The sequence below is a fragment of the Micropterus salmoides genome, unplaced genomic scaffold, assembly GCF_014851395.1.
Source record: "Micropterus salmoides isolate LMB-PRFRI ecotype aquatic unplaced genomic scaffold, ASM1485139v1 Ms_hic_scaffold_3, whole genome shotgun sequence".
Taxonomy (NCBI): domain Eukaryota; kingdom Metazoa; phylum Chordata; class Actinopteri; order Centrarchiformes; family Centrarchidae; genus Micropterus; species Micropterus salmoides.
Window position 1 is genome coordinate 1,915,897 of NW_024042261.1, and position 23,747 is coordinate 1,939,643.

The 23,747-nt window shown below is 42.4% G+C and overlaps 1 protein-coding gene across 2 annotated transcripts in view; it reads left to right on the forward strand.

Moving 5' to 3' along the window:
* The window catches only part of minar1 (membrane integral NOTCH2 associated receptor 1), a 63,420-nt gene that overhangs the window by 33,617 nt on the left and 6,056 nt on the right, over positions 1–23,747 (forward strand). For both annotated transcript variants that reach the window (XM_038694293.1, XM_038694295.1), the window contains one exon: positions 5,946–6,209. In XM_038694293.1, coding sequence (XP_038550221.1) covers positions 5,946–6,209 — 264 coding nt within the window. The remainder of the gene's footprint in view (positions 1–5,945; positions 6,210–23,747) is intronic.

Below are 23,747 nucleotides of genomic sequence, written 5' to 3' on the forward strand. Positions count from 1 at the left end.
GGTCCTGACCCTTTTGTGTTTATGCAGCCCTTTGCTGTTTTAGCACATCTCTTAAGTAGCAGTATATCATCTCACTATCCTGCAATAAAACTGACCCCGGGGTGTTATCTAATTCTTTTTTACATTTGCCTCTGTACCACTTAACCTTCCCTTTTCTCTTTGTAGGGTCCTTTGACATTAATTTAAAGCTGCTTACACTGGGGTTGTATTTGTGAAGATCATGACTAACTGAGACATTGTAAATTCACTCGTTTTTACAGAATAAATTCTTGTGTTGGTCCTTAGCAGAAAAAGATACTCTTCACCCCTTCAATCAATCTGTATTACATTACCTTCATTCATTTAACTTTTATCCAATGTTACTTACACTTGTTATATACACTTACTGGCCACTTTATTACATATACCTCACTAGTACCGGTTTGGACCCCTTTTGCCTTCAGAAATGCCTTGATTCTTCGTGTCATACTTTCAACAAGGTGTTGAAAAAAAATGGTGAAACTTTGGTCAATATTGTGATATTTGTGTACAAATGTGTTAAAAGCAACTTCAAAATGTAATGTGACCCACAAAAACTGTAAAAACTGTTTTGTGTGTACACATCACTGTATTTTTGTGGATATGATTTTACACAACACAAGTGTAAAAACACACATTTGTGAATAGTGAAATATTTGTTAATCATAGTACACATTTGTGGATTGTCTTCTGTTGGTTCCAAATATTAAAGTCCAATTAAATCTTCCATACCCCGCCCACCAAACACTCCGCAGCATGCCTGCCCCCCATCGGTGATAGCTCAAAAAGCTGTTAATTTGATGTTTGCTCGAAACAACTGTATGCTCGACGTGAGGTCGAAGCGACTGAGCATGCGAAGTGACTTTAGCGCGATGTGAATGACTTAGCTTAGGCTGACTTTGGTGAAGGCAACTGTTAGCTTGACCTAAGCTCGAAACGACTGTTAGCTCGATGTGAGCTTGAACAAGCACGTTTGAAGCGACTGAGCTCGAAACAATTTTGGTTTACAACGACTTGGTCGATTGCAATGACCGTGAGCCCGATGTGCGCTTAAAACGACCGTGAGCCCGATGTGCACTCGAAATGACCATGAGCCGGATGTGCGCTCAAAACGACCGTGAGCTCAAGACAACTGTGAGCCGCATGTTAGCTTGGAATGACTGTGAGCCAGATGTTAGCTCGAGTGGCCGTGACCGGATGTTGGTTGAAATAACAGTTAGCTGATATTGGCTTGAAACGGCTGTGAGCTTGAGACAACTGTGAGCCGTATGTTAGCTCGGAATGACTGTGAGCCAGATGTTAGCTCGAAGTGGCCATGACCGGATGTTGGTTGAAATAACGGTTAGCCGATATTTGCTCGAAATTACTATGAGCCCGAGACAACTGTAAGCCAGATATTAACTAGAGTCGACTGTAAGCCGGATATTAACACGAAATGACTGTAAGCCGGATATTAACTCGAAATTACTGTTAGCCGCATGTTAGCTAGAGACAGTGGTAGGGTGCGGCGGGGATGCTGGCATCTCAGTGCCAAACTCCTGCTGCAGGCAGCTGCTGAGGTTGCTTGAGGTGTAATTGATATTGGTTACTGTGGTTGAAGGTGGGCAGCCGGGGGCGCTAGCATCCCGGTGCCCGGAGCCCCAACTGAAGCCGTTCGATGGTAGGCAGCCAGGGGCGCTGGCAGTCAGGTAAGTGGATAGCTTGTGATGATTTGTATTATGGGGTAGCAGCGTTAGCGTAGCATGCTCGACAAGCTGTTGCTTGGTCTTGGTTCGGGTGCTGAATGCGAGAGCCGTGCAGGATACGAGAGCGAAGGGGAGGAGTTAGGACGCGTGGGTATTTATGTAAATGCTGGCGATGACGTGGTTGATGTGTGGTCCAGCTCCTGAAACTCTGCTAATTAGTTAATGTTGTGAAACATTGCAGTTTGGTTAGATTTTGGCACCAAAACTTAGGTTGGTTTTAGGAAAAGATCGTAGTTTGGGTTAAAAAAACTATGTTACTTACATGATTTAACTTACATAATTACCTTACGTAACATGCGTAACTCAATTAAAAGCAATCAATGTTGACAAACTTTCTCCTGGGTGAAAGTCCGGTTTCTGAACTGCCCATCTACCCCAACGACCTCCTTTCTACGATTTTTCTGTAATTTATAATAGGCCTACTTTCAGCTTTGCACAATGACGCTAAAGGGCTTCCCCCTATGCGTTCAACTGTAATGCTAAATGCTGCCATGTGCGTTGGTACCATAAACCAAAGGTCGTGACAAACTGACGCCCTGGGAATGAAAACGGTCTGACTTTATCACACTATAATTTCTCTAAAGACTCACACACATTGCACAGCCATTCAATAAACACAAGCTGCTGACTGCAACCCAATAGCCACTTTATCTTTCCTGCTTAATAAAGACTAACACACACACACATACACACACTCACACAAGTATATCACCTTCATTGATTTTGGTATTGATGGCAGCTAGTTGTCAGTTCTTTGGGATCAATGCAATCAATACTTGGTATTTGGGAATGTTATCTTCTTTATTTTGTTTGTTGCTTTGTAGGAATTGATACTTCATGAGAAAGACTTTGCTATTAGGAAAAATAATTGAATTGAGTTTTATTACTATATACTACTATACAACACATATGCAGCCCAATGTAGATGTATATATGATGTTGATTGCAGATAAATGTCCTTAAAGCAGCAGTCCATAACAATTGAACATTGTCTTGCTCTGCTAAGCCCCTCCAACCAAACCTACAATTGCACTTGCAACCTCATCCCGCGTAGGGCACGCGAGAGTCTCACCAAGACACCGGTCCCTCTTGCCAGGACTGGTCTTCTCAAAGAGCGTGCAGGCTTCATAGGCTACTGCAAGAACTTCTAACAGCAGGATGAGAGGCTAGTACACCAGTGCTCCTCCTAAAAAGTTATTTCCCACTGTTTGTCATCATGCCTCTTTACGACTCATCGATACGATTGCATTGACCACAATGAGCCCGAAGCTCCTTGTAGATTTGGGACATGATCACATACACTGTTGTTGACAAAGGATGGATGGGCAGTTCTTTCATTGCTGCTGGTTGTTTTTCAGACATTGTGTTTGCTGAAGAGACTGCTCCTGGCTCTGATTGGTTGTTTTCTTCAGAGAGAGGTGGATTTTTTTAAAGATTATCTGCCTCATGTACTAACGTCAGGATATGGAGAGTTTTAGCGAATATGACAAAAGTTAATTTTATAAAACTACCTACTGAACCTTTAAATCCTTTAAGAAATCATATAATCAATACAATCACATAGCACATCTTATAACTTCAATGTAGACTTTTACTTGAGTGGTAAAAGTAATTACGTGCATGTTGCCTATACATCCATGGTAACAGTAATTGCTGTAAATGCAGCATGGCTTTTCATGGTGCAGATTCACCAAATATGTTTTAAAATATATATATATGCATTCTGTATACATCACCAAAAGTATGATGGGAATTGCAGGGCCAAAACTCATGACATAGTCATAATGAATAGAAGTAAAAAGACAAAGGAAGACAAAAGTTCAGTCAACCAACTCACAATGAATAGATTATATTTGAATGTAGAATACTGTAAAACTTTATTTAATAGGCCAAGCTTTTATTTGCTTAGGTCACTGAACTCAACCTGCCTATATTTGGGACAGGCGTGTACATGGGACAGGCCTTTAATAACTTTGTCATGCCTATAAATCTGAATGAACTATTGGTGCTCATTGTTTCCGTAAAATGAACCAAACTATTTAATTGTGAAGAATCTGACCGATCTAACAATGTGCAGCATGTCTATATTGACAAAAGTTTAAACACTTGATGCATGATCTTCTAATTGACACCTGCGAGCTGCTGTGTGGCTCAGTGTGATGTCTGCTATGCCTATGATAGAACGCTGACGTTACTGCTCTATGCAAGATTTAATTAGTTAGTCATCAAAACTGCAGACTCCCAGCACAATCACAGGAAGGCTGTAGGGCAGTGAACTAAGCATAGCTGCTCTGTAACTGTGTATTTAAACACCACTTACCTGTGACTGTTGGTGTTTGTAAAAATAAACTAAAATGAAAGAGTAAATGTCCTCAGTTATCGTCAGTTTATTTTATATGACCTATATATTGGTTGGATGTGGAGCAGGCTGGAACAGACTTTGCGGGGCAGTTGTAGGTTGCTGGTCGGATCGGCAGTTCAGCGGTGCGCGCAGTGATTAGACAATAGGCACGTGTTGGTGAGCTGCAGATGTATTATGCTTTTGTCCTCCACATGAAGAACTGGCACACTGCATGTCGAATGGCTGTCCAGCTAAGATTGCTTTATTCATCAGGAGAGACTGGGTCAGAGCGCCGTCTGAACGGAGCATAGCAGGTGGCGCACTGCTATTACGAGGAGAGCCCATGTAACTTGGGGGGTTAACTTAAGTTAGCCTAAAGGCCCATTTATACTCCTGCGGAGTAGGAGTATAAACACACCTACGCACAAGTATAAATACATGGCTACATCCATTTATACTCCTGTGGAGTAGGAGCGTATTGATACTTGTGTATCTACATATCTGTCTCATTCTGCAATTACAAGGACACTTCGACATTCAGCCTGGGGGGACAGGGATTGAACCGCCGACCTTCTGATTAACAGCCAACCCGCTCTACCTCCTGAGCCACAGCTGCCCCGCGTGCAATTACATGCGCTGTACACCCCCAAATGCTAGTCGGCAGTAGCACTACAGCGTAACTAACTTCCGGTTTAGCGCTCCGCTAACGTAAATGGTCGTAAAATAGGAAATGTGCGGCTGGTGTAGCTTTTTCAAATGTTATCCACCGAATGGATCACATTCTGATAGCGAACCGAGTCATTTCGCTCGGGTTGCGACAGTCAAATATATAAATTCACTGTGTTACAGCCACCGTTTTGACCTCAACCTTCGGTGTTCTATTATGTTTTCTAATACAATTGTACAAAATAATATAAATGCAACAACTGCATAGAGTTAACTGTTAATTAGGCTTTTGCTTAGTGTTTGGGCCCCTATATAAAAGCGTTAGATAGATTAAAAAAGGGTGTCCCTTTTTACAAATCTGCAATATTTCTTATGATATTAATGTTTTGTGAATAAAATAAAATAAACTGAACTGAAGTAACCTGAAGTGACGGCATTGTGACTCGGCATTGTTCAGCAACAAAGACTAAAACTAACACTGAAACTATTAAACACTAAACTAAACTAGCAAACCCACATTAAAACTAAACTGAAATTGAAAACAAAAAGTCAAAATAAAAATTTATGAAAAATCCAAAACTCTATAACCTTATAATGGGGGTGATTATTAGAGGCTTCTCTGACCCTTTAGGGGAACACCGATGAGGTCTCATTAGAGATGTAATGAAACTTAGCTGCATTCCAGCAGATCAGTGACCAGGTTGTTTAAAGGTGATACCTGAAAAGGGATAGGGATAGGTTTAATTTCAAGTCAAATATAGCCAATCTTTAAAAGTCATTTAATCATTCCGATTCTACTTATCTGAGCGTCATTATGACGCTCAGATTTGTGGTGAAGGGGCTGGAATCTGAACTGAGATTCAATAATAATCAGATTCACATTGTGTTGAAGTAAATGCTTTGTCATATTGGAGCTGCTTCCACCCTTGCACCAAATCTCCTTACTACAGGTGTTGCATTTTTCTGTCAGTCTTTTTTTAGTGAAGCTAAGCCAAACTTTAAGCCAACTCTAGATCCACTATATCCTGTGCTCCTTGTTTTACAGATTACCTGTTATACTAGCTAAGTTGTGAAGTTTAAAAAGTATCTTAATGCTCAGAGAAAAAGCTCACAAGGTTGAAGAGGTGCACTTCACTGACCTTTCTGTTCTTCTTTAATCTTCTCTCCATTTCCAGGCAGAGCGAGAGCTTCAGTACGAGCTCCCGCTTGCCCACCGCCCTCCTAAACCGCCGAAGGACTCCTACTTGATCGAACAGGTCTTCTCACCACACACTTTCACACCCTCCATTAAGGCCCATGTGAAAGGCAGCCCCCTATACACCGACCTGAGGCTCACCGGTCCGTCAGATGGCAAGCATGGTCGGCCATCCTGGACCATCCAGGAATATAAACGCAACTCAGGAGAGAAGGGAAAGCAGCTCACAGCTCTGGACTTGCAGGTATTGCACTCTGCGGACTCCCAGCACAATCACAGGAGGCCTTTATCTATGCTATGCCTATGATAGAATGCTGACGTTACTGCTCTATGCAAGATTAGAGGCTTCTCCGATCCTTTAGGCGAACCCCAATGAGGTCTCATTATAGATGTAATGAAACTTAGCTGCATTTCAGCAGATCAGTGACCAGGGTCTTTAAAGGTAATACCTGAACAGGGACAGGGATAAGTTGACTGTATTTCAAGTCGGCCATAAAACAATATTTAGGTTTTACTGTAATCATGCAGTTCAGACTGGCCGGTAAAAGATCTCTTTTAATGTGCTTTAAATGATCCAAAATCCATGTCCTTGTTTTGTGCATCAGGTCAACAGTTGGGATGGAGCGATGAATTTAACATAATAGAATAAAATGCAGCAGAATAAAAAATAAAAGATAAGTAAATAAATTATAACGAGTAGAGTGGGATGCTGCATGGGGAGGTTCAAATGGGATTATTATTTTTTCGAGTTCCCTTTACTTCCCTTTACTACTTTGCACTGGCGGTTTATCCACTCTCAGTTTTATTATATGCTTCCTTTGCTTTCTTTACAACTTTTGGAATAAAAGGACAGTTATTACATAAACCAGTGCCTGTACTTTTTACTACAGTATATTAACTACATACTGTATATAATAGTAGTTGTAAAGTACACTGGCCTCCCATCACGGTGCTGGAGGAGAAAACAATAATCAAAATAATAATAATAATAATAGATGTGCTTTTCAAAACACTCAGGGTCACATTACAAGACTCTAGAATAAAAAAATAACTAAATAAAATGAACATTGAATGTAACAGAGCAGCTGAAAGCTCTGAAGGGAAACTGTCAAGTTTTGTCAATGTGGATTTGGTGCCAACGAGAAGAACCTCGGTTTTGTAAATGCTCCGTATTTGTATAGCGCCTTTCTAGTCTTTTCGACCACTCAAAGCACTTTATTACACTACATCTGCATTCACCATTCACACACTGAGCCTAAGTGCTCAAACAGAAAATAACATTCACGTGTGTTATCAAGGATGTACTCTTGTGCCAGATATATGACCTTTCAGTTTGAAGGAAGTAATAGCACCTTTATAATAAAAAATCTTCTGGAGGTCCCTGACGTTAGCAGTGTCACCAAGACGTCTCTTGTTGCAAGTACAATTTTCTGTGCAGCCATCTGTTGAGGCAGCAGCATCAGAGCCAGTGACACTGAGAAGTTGAACAAGCTGATTAAGAGGGCTAGTTCTGTGCTGGGGACGGCACTGGAGACTACACCCATTTTTACAGGTATAGTTGGAGAGATATATCTTAAAGCTTATTTTATTCTGTTTATGTTATTTAGTACAATTTGTAAATGTGTATACCTCTACCTGATGCTGGTGTTGTGTATGTTATATAATGGTAATTTTATTTTATGTAAACTGGTGTTGGGACCGGGGGATATTCACAGATGAATTTGTTCTAAACCTCTGAGCCACTGAATTCCGTTTCCCACAATCCTGCAGGAGGTCACACCTTGGTAGGTTTCAGCTATGATTGATCATTGACCTGTGACCCATGATGTCACCTGATCAACAAAACCCCAACGCAACTTCTGCTCTCTCTCTATTCTCTGGACTTGGCCACTAAAGCTACCGACAGCAGCAGCTGTCTCCCTGCGTGTCCTGCTCAGAGCAGACACGCAGCAGATCCCTGAAAACCAGCAAGTAGGCCAAGCAGCTAACTCTGAGTAACATCCTTCGTGTTTAATCAGAAACAATCACTATCACACTCTCGTTGAAGCCACCAAACGCCATTGATAAAAACAGTCATTTTAGTTAGGGTGTTTTCTTTTTTCTACGATATCTATTGAGTATTGAGATATGAAAAAATACAAGAAAATGATCCAGATACATACAATGTGCACTCTCAAACTCAAACAACAAACAGATTTATCTATATTCAAGCAAGATCTGCAGATAGATGGATACTAGATACTGCAAGTTGTGTGTGTGTGCTGTGTGGGTATCTTACATTAGGGCGAAGACATCCTGTGACAGTGACTTTTTAACTCTCAACCAGCACCCGGACGAAGTGCCGCTGATTCAAAAGCCACCTTGCGCAACTGCTTCCAGGTGAAAATATCTGTGGACAGGCAGGCAATGAGCAGACTCTGCATGCACAGCCATCAGTTCACTATGTGCTCTGATGAAGCGGTGCACATGATCAGTTTATCAGAGGAGCCTGCTATGGTTGTTGGATAAATTGATGAAGTGCATCTCTTCACCAAAGCACACTGGGAACTGATCTGTGTAAGAACCCTTAAATCTGACTAAATTATATAATTTCAGATGGTCGTTTAGATTAGTCATGGTAAATAAGAACATTGTGAGTTTTCCTTTTGTATCAAGCAGCAACGAAGTTTGTTTAAGCTAATTTGCCCTACTTATTTGTTATCTTACTTACGTGACATTGTGCATCCTGGAATGAGGCTGCTGCACATGTGCACATGGCGATGTTGATGCTGAAACAATATATCATGCAACCTTAGCATGCACAGTTAATGTGCAAATAGGTCCAGACAGACAGACAGAAGTTACAACATGAGGTTTTGATGTATAACTATCAATGTAATAATGAATGGGTTGGAGTAATTATAGTAAAGATCATTGTGTGTCATTGTAAGTTTTTGTAGTAACAATTGTAAGGTGGCTGGGGGCTATAAAGACACAATATCTTCATGGATGCTAGCTGTGATTTTAGTGAAGGTTGCAACTCATAGTGTAATAAGAACATCGGTATCACCAAGTTAGTTTCTGAGATCTGGGAAGACATTGACATCACTACAGCAAAGTCCAACAGGTCAAGAAACATGAGATATTGTATGATCAGACAGATTGGAAACAAATCTCCAGGCTTGCCAAACTTATATTAAAGAGAAAATGAAGGCAAAAGCTAAAATTAGTTCACAAGTTGTTGTAAATATCAGTTTATATCATCAGTTTTTAGTACAGTGTTGACCACAAATAAGTTGTAGTAAACCAGAATTATTCATACACCTTTTATTCCACCATGGAATGAAAGCAACAAAATGGTTCCCTAGCTCCAGGGGTTGTGTAGGTAATTATTAATGAATGAAATGCTTCTTTAACAAAATAACTCCTGAAATTCATCGTACATATAGTAACTGATAGCTAGACAATCTGTGGGAGGATTTATCCTTGAAGAAAACCACTGCCAAATGGCAAGTCCACTTAAACACTGGTAGCAGGACACACGTAATAAGAGATGCCAACTGATAATCAGGAGAAAGAAAGAGTGAGAGACAGAGGAGGAAGGGTAGTTGGCTGAAAAGTCAAATTACAGGTTACTAAAAATAGAACGAAAACTAGGCAAGTTCAAAAGGCACTATGTGTCACTGCTGAACTGCACTCACAATGACCACAGTCTTTCCCCAGTGTTAGGATTGAGTTGTAGCAGTGGAGGTGAAGCAATTTTTTTTTATGCATGTAGTGGGGCTGGACAATTAATTGAAAAGTAATCCAAACCGAAATTCAGAGCATCTAACAGACGTAATTTCCCCATGTAGGTTATTTCGTTTTTTTAATCCTGAAAATAATGTGTGTGTTCATGTACTTTCCCCTTGAAACACTGTGTGTGTAGTCACGTGACTCTGCCTCGTCCAGTCCTGCTCAGCCTTTCAGACCCTCCGGTCTGAAGCACAGGGAGATGTTAGTTAGCACTAACTGACTTCACTTTCCAGCAGTTGTGGAAACAACAGACAGACTTTTAATAACGGACACATTGTGACCTACACTGTACATTTACTGCCAGACTGACAGCTTATTACTCGTTCGCTTTCAGTATCACTTTCTGCTGTTCTCTCTCTCTCATTGGCTCGTCCACTCACTCGCTACGCAAACACATTGCACTGCATTTAAAAGACCTAACTCCTGCTGCTCTTATAACAGCACTGGTCACATAGATTTTGATGAATGAGGAGAGGAACAGGGTGCGAATTATACAGTGAAAAACGGGGGGGTCAACTTTTTTCCAGGTCAAAAAGAAAACCCAGTAGAGCACAGGCGCGGGCTTCAGTAAACTAAAATCTTACAATGCTTACAATATCCTTACTTAGGCTATTTAACTAATGTGTGCAGTCTGTAGATCATGATAGATCAAATTTATTACACCATTATCTCACTCATGTTGATTGTGAAGGAAATGTAATCTGCGTTCAATAGAGCAGTTGTTATACACTGTTGGGGAATTGGGAATTTTTGGGTCTCTGTAAATAATATTAAACAGAGTTGGTACTGTCTAGACCTGCTCTATATAAAAAGTGCAATGAGATGACTTTTCTTATGAATTGGGGCTATATTGATAAAATTTGAAATAACAAACCTGGATTTTAACATTTACCTCGTCAGGTAAAACTCCTGAATTCCAGAGTGAAAACAAATATCATGCTTATTGTACAAAGACTCACAAAATACTTGAAATATGAATATATAATAATATGTTTATTATTTTATAATATTATATACATAATTATTAATAATAATGATGTATTACATATGAAATCACAGGGTGGGCTATCAGTTAACTAACATCACATTACTCATTTAAAGTAAAATAAATGCTAATAACAAAACTCTGAAGGTAGGAAAGTTAATTGTATTAAAAAAGCTAGATAGCTAACTACTGACATTAACCTGCAGCTGCGGCTGTGAGTGATGTGGGTAGACAAGACGTTCAACTAACGTCAAGGTTAGGAAATGGTACGGTCCATTTTAGGGATGTCAGAAATCGTATTTCAAGATTCTTGAAAATAAGACATGAGTATGGGAAATATATTGAAATATTTAAATAGGGGGGGCTGGTGGTGCTCGGAGTGCTGCTGATTGTGGGGGAGCGGTGAGGTGGGGGGTTGGCAGTGGGGCTGCCGGAGGGGCCCCGGCGAGGACGGGGGATTGTTGGACTTTGGGTTGGGGCTGCACTGACCTGCCTCGGGAGTGTGTGGGGGCCTGAGGCACGGGGCTTTGGAGCCTCTGGGTCTGGGGCAGGTCTGCGCGCTGGGGGGGTTGGGCCCCCCTGGGCCCGTCCTGGGGATGGGCGGGGTTGTCGCTGACTCTGGGGTGCTGCCGGTGCTAGAGGGGCTCTTGCTATAAGCCCTGGGCTGGAGGGACCTGGCGTCCTCCTGCTTAGGGGTTGGGGGACGGGACTGAATAAATGATGGGGCCAGTCAGGAATCTGGTCTTCTAGCCTCCCTATGACCTCCTTCACCTTTCCCCCTTTGGTCATGTCTCACAACATACACCCTTAGGATCCTGGGGGGCGGGCAGCCTGCAGGGCGTTTGGGGGGTGGGGCTGCTTTATTGCGGCCTCGCACTTCTTCCTCCCTCACTGCCTGCCCCTCAATTTTAATTACACATTAGACACAGAGGGCTTGGGGGGTGGGAGGGGCACGATGGGAGGCTCCACTACCTGACAGTTGTGGGGTGCCTGTGTCACAACTACCCTCCAATTTTAGTTGCACCTTAGTTACCACACACCTTATCTTTACTCCACCATACAACACTTCACAATCCATGACATGCATCCAACACAAAACAATACATTTACAGAGGCAGGCAGAGGGGTTGAAGGAGTGGGAGAGATTCTCATTGGCCTCGTGTCCTACCCCTGGAGCCCCGGGCGTTGGGGGTGCTGTGGGGTTGGTGATGGCCTTGCCTGATCTGGGGTGGGCTGGGGGGGGTCGGGGCTCCCCTGGCGTGGGGGCCCGCCCTTGGCCTAGGGTTCTGCGGACTCGGGCTTGTGGCCTTTGCTCATTTCTGGGCGGGTGGTGTGTCCCTGGGCCTGGGGGCCCGTTGTCTCCTCTCCTCGCCTGGGCCCTCTTCGGCAGAGGTGAGGCTCCCGCTGCTTCCCCCTGCCAGCTCTCTCACGGTGGGGGCATTCGGGAGTCTCTGGGGCGCATGACCGGTGTTGTCGGGGTAGGTTTTGGTGCTCCTCCTTGGGGGTGCTTGACTGGGTGGGGCTGGGCCCCTGTCCGGGGATGAGATCGGCCTCGGCTGCTGTCACTGCCTGCACTGTAGGGAGGGATGCCTCTGGCTGGGCTGGGGGACCGTTGGCCTGGTTCTCCCGCGTTATCGCTCCCTGGCGGTAGCGAGCTTCCCGGCACGGCTTTCTGCTGTTCTTCCTTGGGGCGGGGTACAGCTTCCCCCTGGACATGCGGTCTGGGGTCCTTTGCGCTTTGGGGGGTCGCCGGATGTCCTGGCTTCTGGGGGTGGGGGTCTCTGCGCGGGTTGATCCAATTGCAGTTTGGTGGGCTGCGGTGGGATTGTGGGGCGATTGTCGATGCATCTTGATGCATTATACTTTTTCCCTGGGCAGGGTCTCTGGATGGCTGCTGGGCGTTTAGTTTGTGCATTGGAGTCCGGGGGAGGCATCTCCTCGTTGGCTTGGAGGGACCTGTTTGCGTTCCTGTTTTGCTTCGTTGGCCTCGGATCCGTGCTTGCCCATTTCTCTGTCGGCCAGTTGTTGGACCCCTCTGGATACTGAGGTATATAGTTAGTTTTCGGGATGTGCAGTGTGGGTGCGGGGCAGGGCTGTGCTCCGGTTTGTTCTGGGTTTGTGCCTGGAGTTCTCGGCCCTTGATGGGTGGGTGGGTTGTTGGTGGCATGCAGCTGAGCTAGTTGATTTTGCCTCGTTGCTGGTTTGGCTGGTGTTGCATGGCGGCCGGGGGGCGCGCTGGGCATGGGGGATGTCGGCTGGCGCCGGCGGCCTTAGTTTTTTCTGGCGGTTGGGGGGACGGTGGACTTTTATTGGCGGGTGCACGGTGACCTGTGCTGCCGGGCTGGGACTTGCTGCTGGTGTTTCTCTCCGCTGGCTTTCGCTGTCGTGTTGTTCCATTTGCTCTCTCTCATTTGCCCGACCTCGCACGCGGGATTCGCGGGGGGCTGCTGGGCATGGGTGTCGCCGTGCTCGCGCAATGTGCGCGTTGGGCTCGTCACTTGTGCATTGGTGTTGATGATTGCGTGGCATTTGGGCATTGTGGTTGTTTGCTGCGCGGCGGTGGGGTGCCACTGGTCTATGTTGTGTCCGCGCCGCGGTCGGTCCGGGCGCTGCTCTTCCTCTTTTGCGTTCCGTCGGCATTACGTTGTCAACTGCCATTTGGGTCGGGGTCTTCTGCGTTTGCATCGCGGTGCATCTGGGAGTCTTTGTTTTTTTTTGATTTGATTTATTCTTTTTCTTTCTTCCACCCCTATTGGCTACTGGGGTTCTTGCCTGCCTGTTACAGTCGTGGCGTCCCACTCTCACTAACAACTACATTCTTTAACAGGCTTATGCGCACACACATGTACACACACACACATACAGACACATTCACCCACACGCACACAGACACACACAGACACAAACAAACTTAGGTTGTCCCTGGTAGAACTATTCCTGATGCCTTTCTTTCAGTTACTTATTTAAATAAATTATTATTCCAGCTCTCGTGGCTGTGTTGTGTTGCTTATTTAGTGTGTGTGACTGTTTCTTGTTTTCATTGTTCTCTTAGTTGTCTTAATATGTCATTATTATGTCAGCTGTTCATTACTGCTGTTCGGCTGGTTGTCTTTTCCTATTATTATTATTTTTATTGTTTTTTTTGTTTGTGTTTGTTTGTTGTTGTTTTTCTCCTCCCCAAGCCCCCCTCTCTGTTCTATTGCAGGTTTCGTTGCTTTCTGCAATTGGTGTTTCCCACAGCTTTTCCCTGTTGTCCCCACCCTCCATCCCCCTTTCCCCCTTCTCTTGCAGGTGTTGTCCTTTCTCTGTGCTGTCTGTTTGTGCCCCCCCCATCCCCGTGTCTGCCCCCCTGTCCGGCCCGGTGACAAATCAATACATAATTAAATAAATAATAAAACAGACAAAGGAGTATTTTAATACTCTCTTGTTAAAGTAAAATCTGTCTGGCACAATATGGTATCCAGATCATTATACTCTATACCAGGCTGCTGGGCAGGACAGGTTTAAAAAAAAAAGAAAAAAAAAAAAAAAAGAAATATTTACAATGACAGGTAAGAAGTTCCCCCTGAACTGTTGTTTTTGCCTCTTTTGGGGGTTCCAAGCCCCCCCATAATTCGAACCATCGGGAGGAAGGTAGCAAAGCGTGTTACCGTGCGGACACAGTCTGTGGGTGAAAATAACTTGTTCCGCATTTATATTAAATAACTGAGTTAAAGTTTAGTAGCAGTGGTCATAATTCAGCAGCGGCGATGCGCCGAATATAGGGGAATCATGTCTCTGTAATGTGCACATTACCTTATTTATTAACATTTAGATAATGGATTTGTGAAATCTGTGAATAAATAAACTCAGTGTTAATACTAGATCATATTTACAGTAGAAACCTTGTCAGTGAAAAAAATAACATTCAAAAACAAAATTATCATTCAATAATCATAATCGAGGTAAAATATTCAACTAATCTTGATTAACCCTAGCACGTAGTATGTCTGAATATAAAACCCCAACACATGATGTCTCAGCAGGGGGAGGGCAAGAGAGGAACAGAGAGAAAAAGAAAAGAGAGGGATGGAAGGGGGGGGGGCAGCCTACACAATATACACACACAGAGGTACAGACAGTAAAGGTGATGTTGCTATAGACTAAATGAAAAATGGTACAGATATTTATAGTAGTGTTAATAATAACAATCGTAATGTTATTGATTATAATAACAATAATAACAATAGGACTAGTAACAATAGTCGTTGTAGCAGAGGGCGTCGAGCAGGAACACGGGAGCAGCAGGTGACCCGCAACCACAGATCCAGACTCCACAGCTCCAGAAACACCTGCAGGAAGTCATAGGAGGAGAGAGGAGAGGGACGAGAAAGCACAAGACTACCAGAAAGGGGAGAAGTTGTGTTAGTAACATGCAATAATGGGATGAGGTTGCACACAGAGGGAGAGAAAGTAGAGGAGAGAGGAGCTCAGTGCATCATGGGAAATCCCCCGGCAGTCTAGGCCTATAGCAGCATAACTAAGGGATGGTTCAGGACTCACCTGAGCCAGCCCTAACTATAAGCTTTATCAAAGAGGAAAGTCTTAAGCCTACTCTTAAATGTGGAGATGGTGTCTGCCTCCTGAACCCAAACTGGAACCTGGTTCCACAGGAGAGGAGCTTGATAGCTGAATGCTCTGGCTCCTAGTCTACTTTTGGAGACTCTAGGAACCACAAGTAACCCTGCATTCTAGGAGCGCAGTGTGGTGGGGTAGTAAGGTACTATGAGCTCTTTAAGATAAGATGGTGCCTGACCATTAAGAGCTTTGTAGGTAAGAAGAATGATTTTAAATTCTATTCTGGATTTTACTGGAAGCCAATGCAGAGAAGCTAAAACAGGAGAAATACGATCTCTTTTCCTGGTTCCTGTCAGAACACGTGCTGCAGCATTCTGAATCAGCTGAAGAGCCTTAATGGACTTTTTCGAGCAGCCTGATAATAAGGAATTGCAGTAATCCAGCCTAGAAGTAACAAATGCATGGACTAGTTTTTCTGCATCATTTTTAGACAGGATGTTCCTGATTTTCGTAATATTACATAGGTGACAAAAGGCGGTCCTTGAAATTAGCTTAATGTGAGACTTAAACGACATGTCCTGATCAAAGATAACTCCAAGATTCCTCACAGTGGTGCTAGAGGCCAGGACGATGCCATCAAGGGAAACTTTATTAACGTTATCTTTAGATAATGCGTCACAGAGGTGCTTAGGCCCCAGAACAATAACTTCAGTTTTATCTGAGTTTAACATTAGAAAATTACAGGTCATCCAGGTGTTAACATCCTGAAGGCACATTTGAAGTTCAGCTAACTGATGAGTTTCATCTGGTTTGATTGAGTATCATCTGCATAACAATGAAAGCTTATGGAATATTTCCTGATAATATTGCCTAAAGGAAGCATATATAAAGTGAAGAGGATTGGTCCAAGGACAGATCCTTGTGGAACTCCATGACTGGGGGGGGGGGGGTTGAGGGTCCTCCCCCAAGAAAATTTTATGTTTCCAATGAAAAATATGTAATTTCACATCATCTTGGGCCATTATTTTCATCATATCTCTAAACAAATAGTTGGAAAAGCTAGAGCAGATAATAAATAAACAACACCCAAAGATCATTCTACTGGGGAGGAACTACAACCATTAGATTGCTCACAATAAAGCATGTGCAAAAATGTGTGTGTGCGTTCCGTCGTTTCATCCGCATTCATAAACCAATGGACGCTTATTTTCATTTCCCTGAGAAAATTCAGAAGAATCCAATCACAGGTTTAATGACGGCTTTTTCAGAGGTGCGTCAAGCAGGCCAGAGACTCTTTTGAATGTCCTTCAGAACTTTTCAAAGTAAAGTATTTTGGAGTCACAATCACTTAAGAGGAAGTTATTATGTGAGTAACCAAATCTGTCATAACAAATCTATTTCAGCACCAGCAGCTATCAATGTATTTATTTTATATATTTCTGCTTTCAAAGGGGCCGGTGCTGGCCCACAGGCCTCCTATTGCCGACCACTGCCCTTAACCCGAACGGCAAGAAAACCCTGTTAATATGACCTCAGAATCATTATAGATGGATTGTTCATGTTTGCCTTTTGTGTCATTTTGCAGCTTTTGACATTTATCGTATAGATATAGATACAGTAGAAGCTGTGCCGATGCGGTAAGCATCTGGACGAGGCCTTGGTGGTGTAGCTGGAACTGATGTATTTAGTCAATGTGTTGAGTAGAGATGTCATTAAATTTAGTAGTCAACACAGATACCAATGAAATTCTCATTTACAAAATTCACAGTAAAAATGGTAAAAAAAAACAAGATTTTCAACATTCACTCCTTTAATAAAAACATCTCAACATCACTAATAACAGTGATAATAATAACAGTGGCGTGTAGCCATGTATTAATGACAAACAGTCAACAGCGCTACAGATACCTTGTCAACATTGATGGCTTTGTTGACTGCAAGGTACAAATTGTCACCAAAACATGGGATCCATATGTATTCATCTTTAAAGGCCTTCTGGTTGTTTGAGGCATTGTCTGTTGTGATGCCTGGCGTTCTTGAAATTCTTACAGGTGTGTTCTGTGTTCAGGTTGCTACAGCCTAAACACCAGCAGACTTGGTTATGTACTGCATAGTAGTAGACGTGAAGGTTTCCGCAGTTCTGCTTGTCCATAGATCAGTTGTGCAGGCATAAAATGGCTTCTCTCTGAGATGCTGGGTAATGAGGTCTCTAGTTTCAGTGTAGATTTTGGGGATCTTTGTGTACATGAAATAGTTTCTACTTGGTAGCTGATATATGGAGTTGAACTGCTCAAGCATTTGCTGCTGGCCTGATGGGGACAGTTGCAAAACAGTTTAACGTTGATCCCTGCTTTATATAAATAAAGGCATTTCCTCAATAAATTGGTGCAGAAAAATTCATCAGAATGCAGGAAATAAGTGTTTCAAGGGCACATTTTTTAGGGGGAGGACCCCCAAACCCCTCCCCAGTTAATTATTAATATTAGTTAATTATTATCAGTAGTAATTGTATTAATCATAATAAATGTAGCCTATGATAGTTAGTAATTAAAAGTAGCTTAATGATTTATAGGAGAAATGGAAAGACAAGGTTCAGTTTCACAAATGGCATAACAAAGTAGCAACAGCAAATGAGTCAGTTGATTTCGGGGCTGGGCTAAGTCCCCAATGTTTCAAGAGCCTGGCAACTCCCCTGGTGTGGACGGCTGCTGCTTTGGTGAGAACGTTGGACAGGAAGGATTTCCCTTGAAGGATTATGCGTATGCCATCACCCACAACCGGTCAAGGCAGATAGCTGTCTTACCCTAAAACTACATTCTGTTTAAGGTTTCTACCTCAAACAGAACGGAGCCGGCTTTCTTTTGTAATTTTTTCTGTCACAGAGTGCTCGCTAATGATGAGAATTGTTGGGTCTCTTAAAATATTATTTCATTACATTAGTACAGTGTGCCGTGGTGAATTGCTAGGAACTGTGCATGGGCCAAGAACTGCAGCTATGTCGATGACGACCATAGTTCTTCAAGATTGATCCAGGGTTGGAAGCCAAGGTACGTGCACCACGGAGCACAAACGGCTCTGCCTGGAAGTTTGGCTGTCGTCGGACTGCTGCTTGAAAATGATTGCTTGAGGAGAGTTGTTTTCAAATAAATGTTCACCCGAATCGGACTTATTAAGCTGCAGTTTGGAATCCATGATGAGCCTTTTTTAGATTTAAGCATGCAATTAAGGATGAAGCACAACCTGTTGTCGAGAAAACTGAGACAAACTGGACAGGATGGGTTGACCAGGTATAAGTTGGCTTGACAGGTGATTAGAGGTGTGGTTGAGGCGTGGCCCTGCTCCTGAACCTAAGTTAACTTGTTAACTTCATTAGATGTGATGGTGTCACTGAGTCAATTGTGTTGCCTGACTATTACACTTTAACGTTACCCTTCTGTAGGTGTTTTTTTTGTATCTTCACAAAGGTATAATGAGAATGGATCTGTGCCAGGTTTCCATGTTCCATGTATTTTAACATTTCTATGATATTTAATATTTCCTTACAATGTTGATTACCCTCTTAGTTTGCCAAATATTTTTTAAGCATCAGTGTTAGCTAAAAAAGTTGCTTAGTTGTTAAAACAGGGTGGTGACGTATGACTATAGTAATTCCATAAGTCATACGTCATTCTCCAAGCTTGCGCAGGGGCACTGTCATGCCTCCTTAAAAAACTGTCACGCCGTCACGCCTCGTTAAGCCAGAGCATCAAACTGATAAACATCGTTGTGAGCTAACCAATTTATCATATATTTTGTAGCATACCTACGTGGGCTACTGTTAATAAATTATGAATATTAATATTAGAAATTTTAATTCAATACTCTTGTTTCCAGGGGCTCCACCTAAAGATTTGCTGTCCGCTCAAGGTTTTAGGGACCTTAAGTATAGCTTAATAATTAAGCAATCGTTTCAATTAGTCAGTCTCAAATCTGAGGACGAATCCTTTGTACAGGGACCGAGGACGCTAAACAGTACACACACACAAATCACTATAATCAAGGTGAAATTTATTGACTAACTAAAGGGAATACAACAGTGAGTAAATATGGGAATATTACAACAATAACAGTCGAACATGGAACAAACCAGGATGTAATGAACAGAATATGGAGTAAGACCAAAATCAGGATAATAGGCTCAATGGAATTTCAGTTTGGTGTTGTGGATGGAGAGCAATTCTAAGGGAGTGAGGGAACGAAAGATTGTGAGTGATGTTGCAAATGGAGTTTAAATAAACCAGGGATTTCTAAACTAAAGGTTAGGACCAACTATAGGACACCAACCAGTCACAGAATGTAGTTTGTTTAAGCCTTACTTTTGTCGTTTTCGGCCTCTGTGGTCAAGTTTCACAGTCGGCTGAGCTCGTGTGGTGATCAAGCCTTCGGGTGCTTGGCACGCGACCCGACTCCTCGAGCAGCTTTTAACCGATGGATTTGTACAGAGTCCTTGACTGACTGGAGTGGTGGAAAAGACGCTCGCAGTGACGGGCTGTCCACCCTGGCTTGGCGCTCTGAGTTCAGTTGGTGTCGCTACAGCTCAGTGGAACACACTCCACCTCTGTCGTTGGAGCAGTGGCTTAGTTCAACCCGAGATGAGGATTGAAAGAACTTTCTGGAATTACAAGAAGAGAGTGAGACAAAGGATGACTGGGTCTTTTATCTGTCCTCTTTTTGGGATGTTGTGACGTCATTTTGGAGTGGGGTTTCACTGGGGGAGTAACTTATGGGTCTCGAAGTTTTAAGTTATACAGTTAAATTGTGAGAGATATTCGACACTTCTTCTGATGTTGAGAAAAATTCTAACCCTTGGGTGTTATACCTTTTCTGTCCTCTTGGTGGAGCTCTGGTTCTATGAACAGACAGTGGATATTCAACTTTTAAACTCACTACTCAAACTCGGAACTGGGAAGCGGATTATACACAAGAGGAACATGCGGATGCACGTTTTAATAAGAAATTATATACGGAAACATTTAGCTAAAGCATTAGTTAAACTAAACAGACAGTGATTAATAGAGAGAAAAAAAACAAAAGGAAATTAGGAAACTCTTAAAGATTACTTAATAATGATTCTCTAGTTTTCAAACATCACTAAAGGATAACAACAGGGTAATTACTACTAAACTAAGAGGCAAACGCCACTACTAACTTAACAAGGACTATTATTTAAGCAGAACAACACAGTTTATAATGAAACATTCTCTTAGCTCACAAAACCATGACTTGTTAGTAGATGCTCTGTACTTGTATAGCGCCTTTCTAGTCTTTTCGACCACTCAAAACGCTTTTACACTACATCTGCATTCACCATTCACACACATGCGGAACCAAGATACCGAGCCCCGAATTGGGCTCGGTATCTTGCCCCTCTTTTCACATTCCTGTGGCTTATCATGTTCACATCAGCTAGAGAAAGAAGAGAGTGGTGTTTTATGGCTCCAATCATTCTGTGGGAAAGGAATCAGGGTGAGATAGGGCTGCATGGTACTTTTGATGTTAAACGGTAATTTGTGGTTGGAAAGGGTTGGCCCTTTTGCTGTCCTGCAGAGTGTCTTCAGTGACACCTTTACGACGAGTGTTTTGGATAGTTCTTGAATACACAATCCTTAAGCGATGCATGTCTGATTGAGTCTATGCAGGTCCTTACCCAAGTACCAAGGAATGTCTCTAGTCTGTATATCAAAGCCACCTCCAGGGGAGGAAAAACCCCCCTTGGCAGAATCTCACCTCAAGGTGGAGGTGAGATCAGAAAGTTAGCTAACATAGGGTCTTCATTTTATTTTTTAGTTTCCTCATCTTGGCAGAATCTTGGCAGAATCTCACCTCAAGGTGGAGGTGAGATCATAAAGTTAGCTAACATAGGGTCTTCATTTTATTTTTTAGTTTCCTCATCTTGGTTTAGTGTGCTGTTCATTTTCATTATGGCATTTGTGTGTGCGGTGTTGGAGGACAGATGACAGAAAATGCGTCACACTTTCACCTGGCACCGTCTTATATACAGTCTGCAACAAGCATTTTACTGATGGCCGTTTTACCAATGCATTGGCGGAGGCACCTGTAACCAACTACTCAGTGGCTGGCCACGTCTATAAGGGGATAACTACCAAATTTGTATATATTTTATATATATTTATATATAAAAGTAGAAAATTAAAAAGTATCAAAATAATAAAAAGATTGCGAGTGCACTCAAAATAAAATAGAATAAAGTTCACAGTCACTGATAGTGGATCAATGCGCAAGGTAATGGTCCTCTTCCAAGGAAAGCAAATGTGCACAAGGTTCTACCTGACCCCTTGGGCCAAGGGGTAATAGATCAAGGTTCTCCGGCGTAAGGTCTCTAGACTGCAACCTTCTGGCTACAACCGGGCTCTTTATCAAGTGGGGGTTGGCTCGCCATCCAGTACTGGAACAGTTTCTCCAAGTTCTCCAAGTTCTCTGAGGATTTCCACCGCCAGTCTAGACTCCACCAGACCGCAATCTCCCAAAAAAACCTGACCTATACGGAACAGGTCAACCTTAGAGCTAACACTGTTGACATTGTCATAGGCTAAGGCTGTTATCAATAAACTCAATATCACTAAATCACAGTATCATGTTTCTAGTTCAGTTGTACAACATATTAAATTTCTCAATATATCAACTATCATTTTGAAATAAAGTGCATAACCATAATACATAGTTATCACTAAGGTGCAAAATAACAATACAAAGATGTAACAAATACACAGATGTACATTCAAAATACACTTAACAGCCCTGAATGAATGAATGAAATGTATGAAAATCCAACCTCAATAGCATTCACTAGTATTAAATGTCTCAACAGCCACTAACGGCTGTTAAGCGGGGTCCTAGGGACTGGGCCGTAAGGCCACAACGGTTAATACAGCAATTTCAAACTCGACATAAAACACCGTTTCAAAACATACAACTTGACGGAGCTACTCCACTCACCACTGGTAGTAGTCCGGAACACAATAAAAATATTCCGTTTTATCGTTAAAGACATTTTAGTAAGTTAACAAGGATAATACACTTTAGCCGTTAGCTTCGAGTTAGCAGCAGCCACGGTTACAAGCGCTGTTTACATTGAGAACAATGGGCACACAATGGCGGACATTAGCATTTAGGCTAGCAGAACAAAACAAACTCACCAGTGCAATGGTTCGGCACATAAGCTTGAACATGCCCTCCGAATTAGACTCTCTCTAGTATTTCTTTGTATTGGTTACAGTCATAAGTCACAGAATTAAATATTAACACAAAGTTTATAATTAATGTACCGCTACGATGATTCAGCTACATTGGCGTCACTTCCGGTCTCCCTAACTGGCAAAACGGCTGAGACGGGGGTCTAAACATTCTATTGGCTACGGTGTAGTAACACTCACAGTAACACAATAGGCTAATGCCACAATAACAATATGCCCTTGTATTGGATGATATCAATGTTTACAAGCGATCTTTTCAACATAAAAGCATTCATTTATACTTTCATTTCATTTATTCATTTCACATGTATTATCTAATCACTTGTATATAATAACCTATATTTATTGCATATTTATTTCACTAAGGACTTATTTATTTATTCTATTTATTGCGCATTTTACCTCTGGGTAACCCACCACACCCCCATGGTAAAGTAAGCGCACCATAAAACGTAGTGGGTAGCGTGTGCTCTGTTTGAGAACGAACGTTAACCAAAAACGGCAGGAGGGGGGCTTTAAGCTTATTTTAAAGACTCTGGATTGTTGTTGGAAAAATTTAGATTATAACCAATGTCAATATTTTAAGCTGCATGAGTATCTTCTACAGCATTTGGTATTAGATACCAAACCATGATGGTGCCATGCCATTCTTTAAGGTTAGGCAACAAAATAATGACAAAAATGGCAGTCACATTTTTTTAAAAAACAACAAAAAACACTAAACTCTCATCTTCAGGGTAAAAATCAGACCTCCCATTAAACCACATACTACTACCTATATTGGCATTGGACACTGGATGTACATTGTGTAGAAGTGTATTCCTCAGGAGGGGGGCCAGTATCCTGAATACATTCATACTCAACACAGGCTATGTTCTGGCTGTGACAAGCTGCTGTTTGTGTGGACACACTGGACCACTGAGTGTAAATAAAGCTCAGCAGCAAAAAACAGTCCACTTGCATAAGACCAGACCAGTATCTAAAGACACACTGTGTTGTAGAAACATGCTAAGCCCTGCTTGTCTTGTGTCAACAACAAACTGACAATGGATGAAAATCAAGGACAGACTGGACCAAACCAGCTGGAAACATGTCTAAAAGACAAATGTAAACAAACAACACCTGTGCCAGGCAATAATTTGATGTAGAAATATGCCCATCCTGTTAGTGCAAATCAGAAAGTGGGGCAGTAACAAAACAAATGACATCCAAC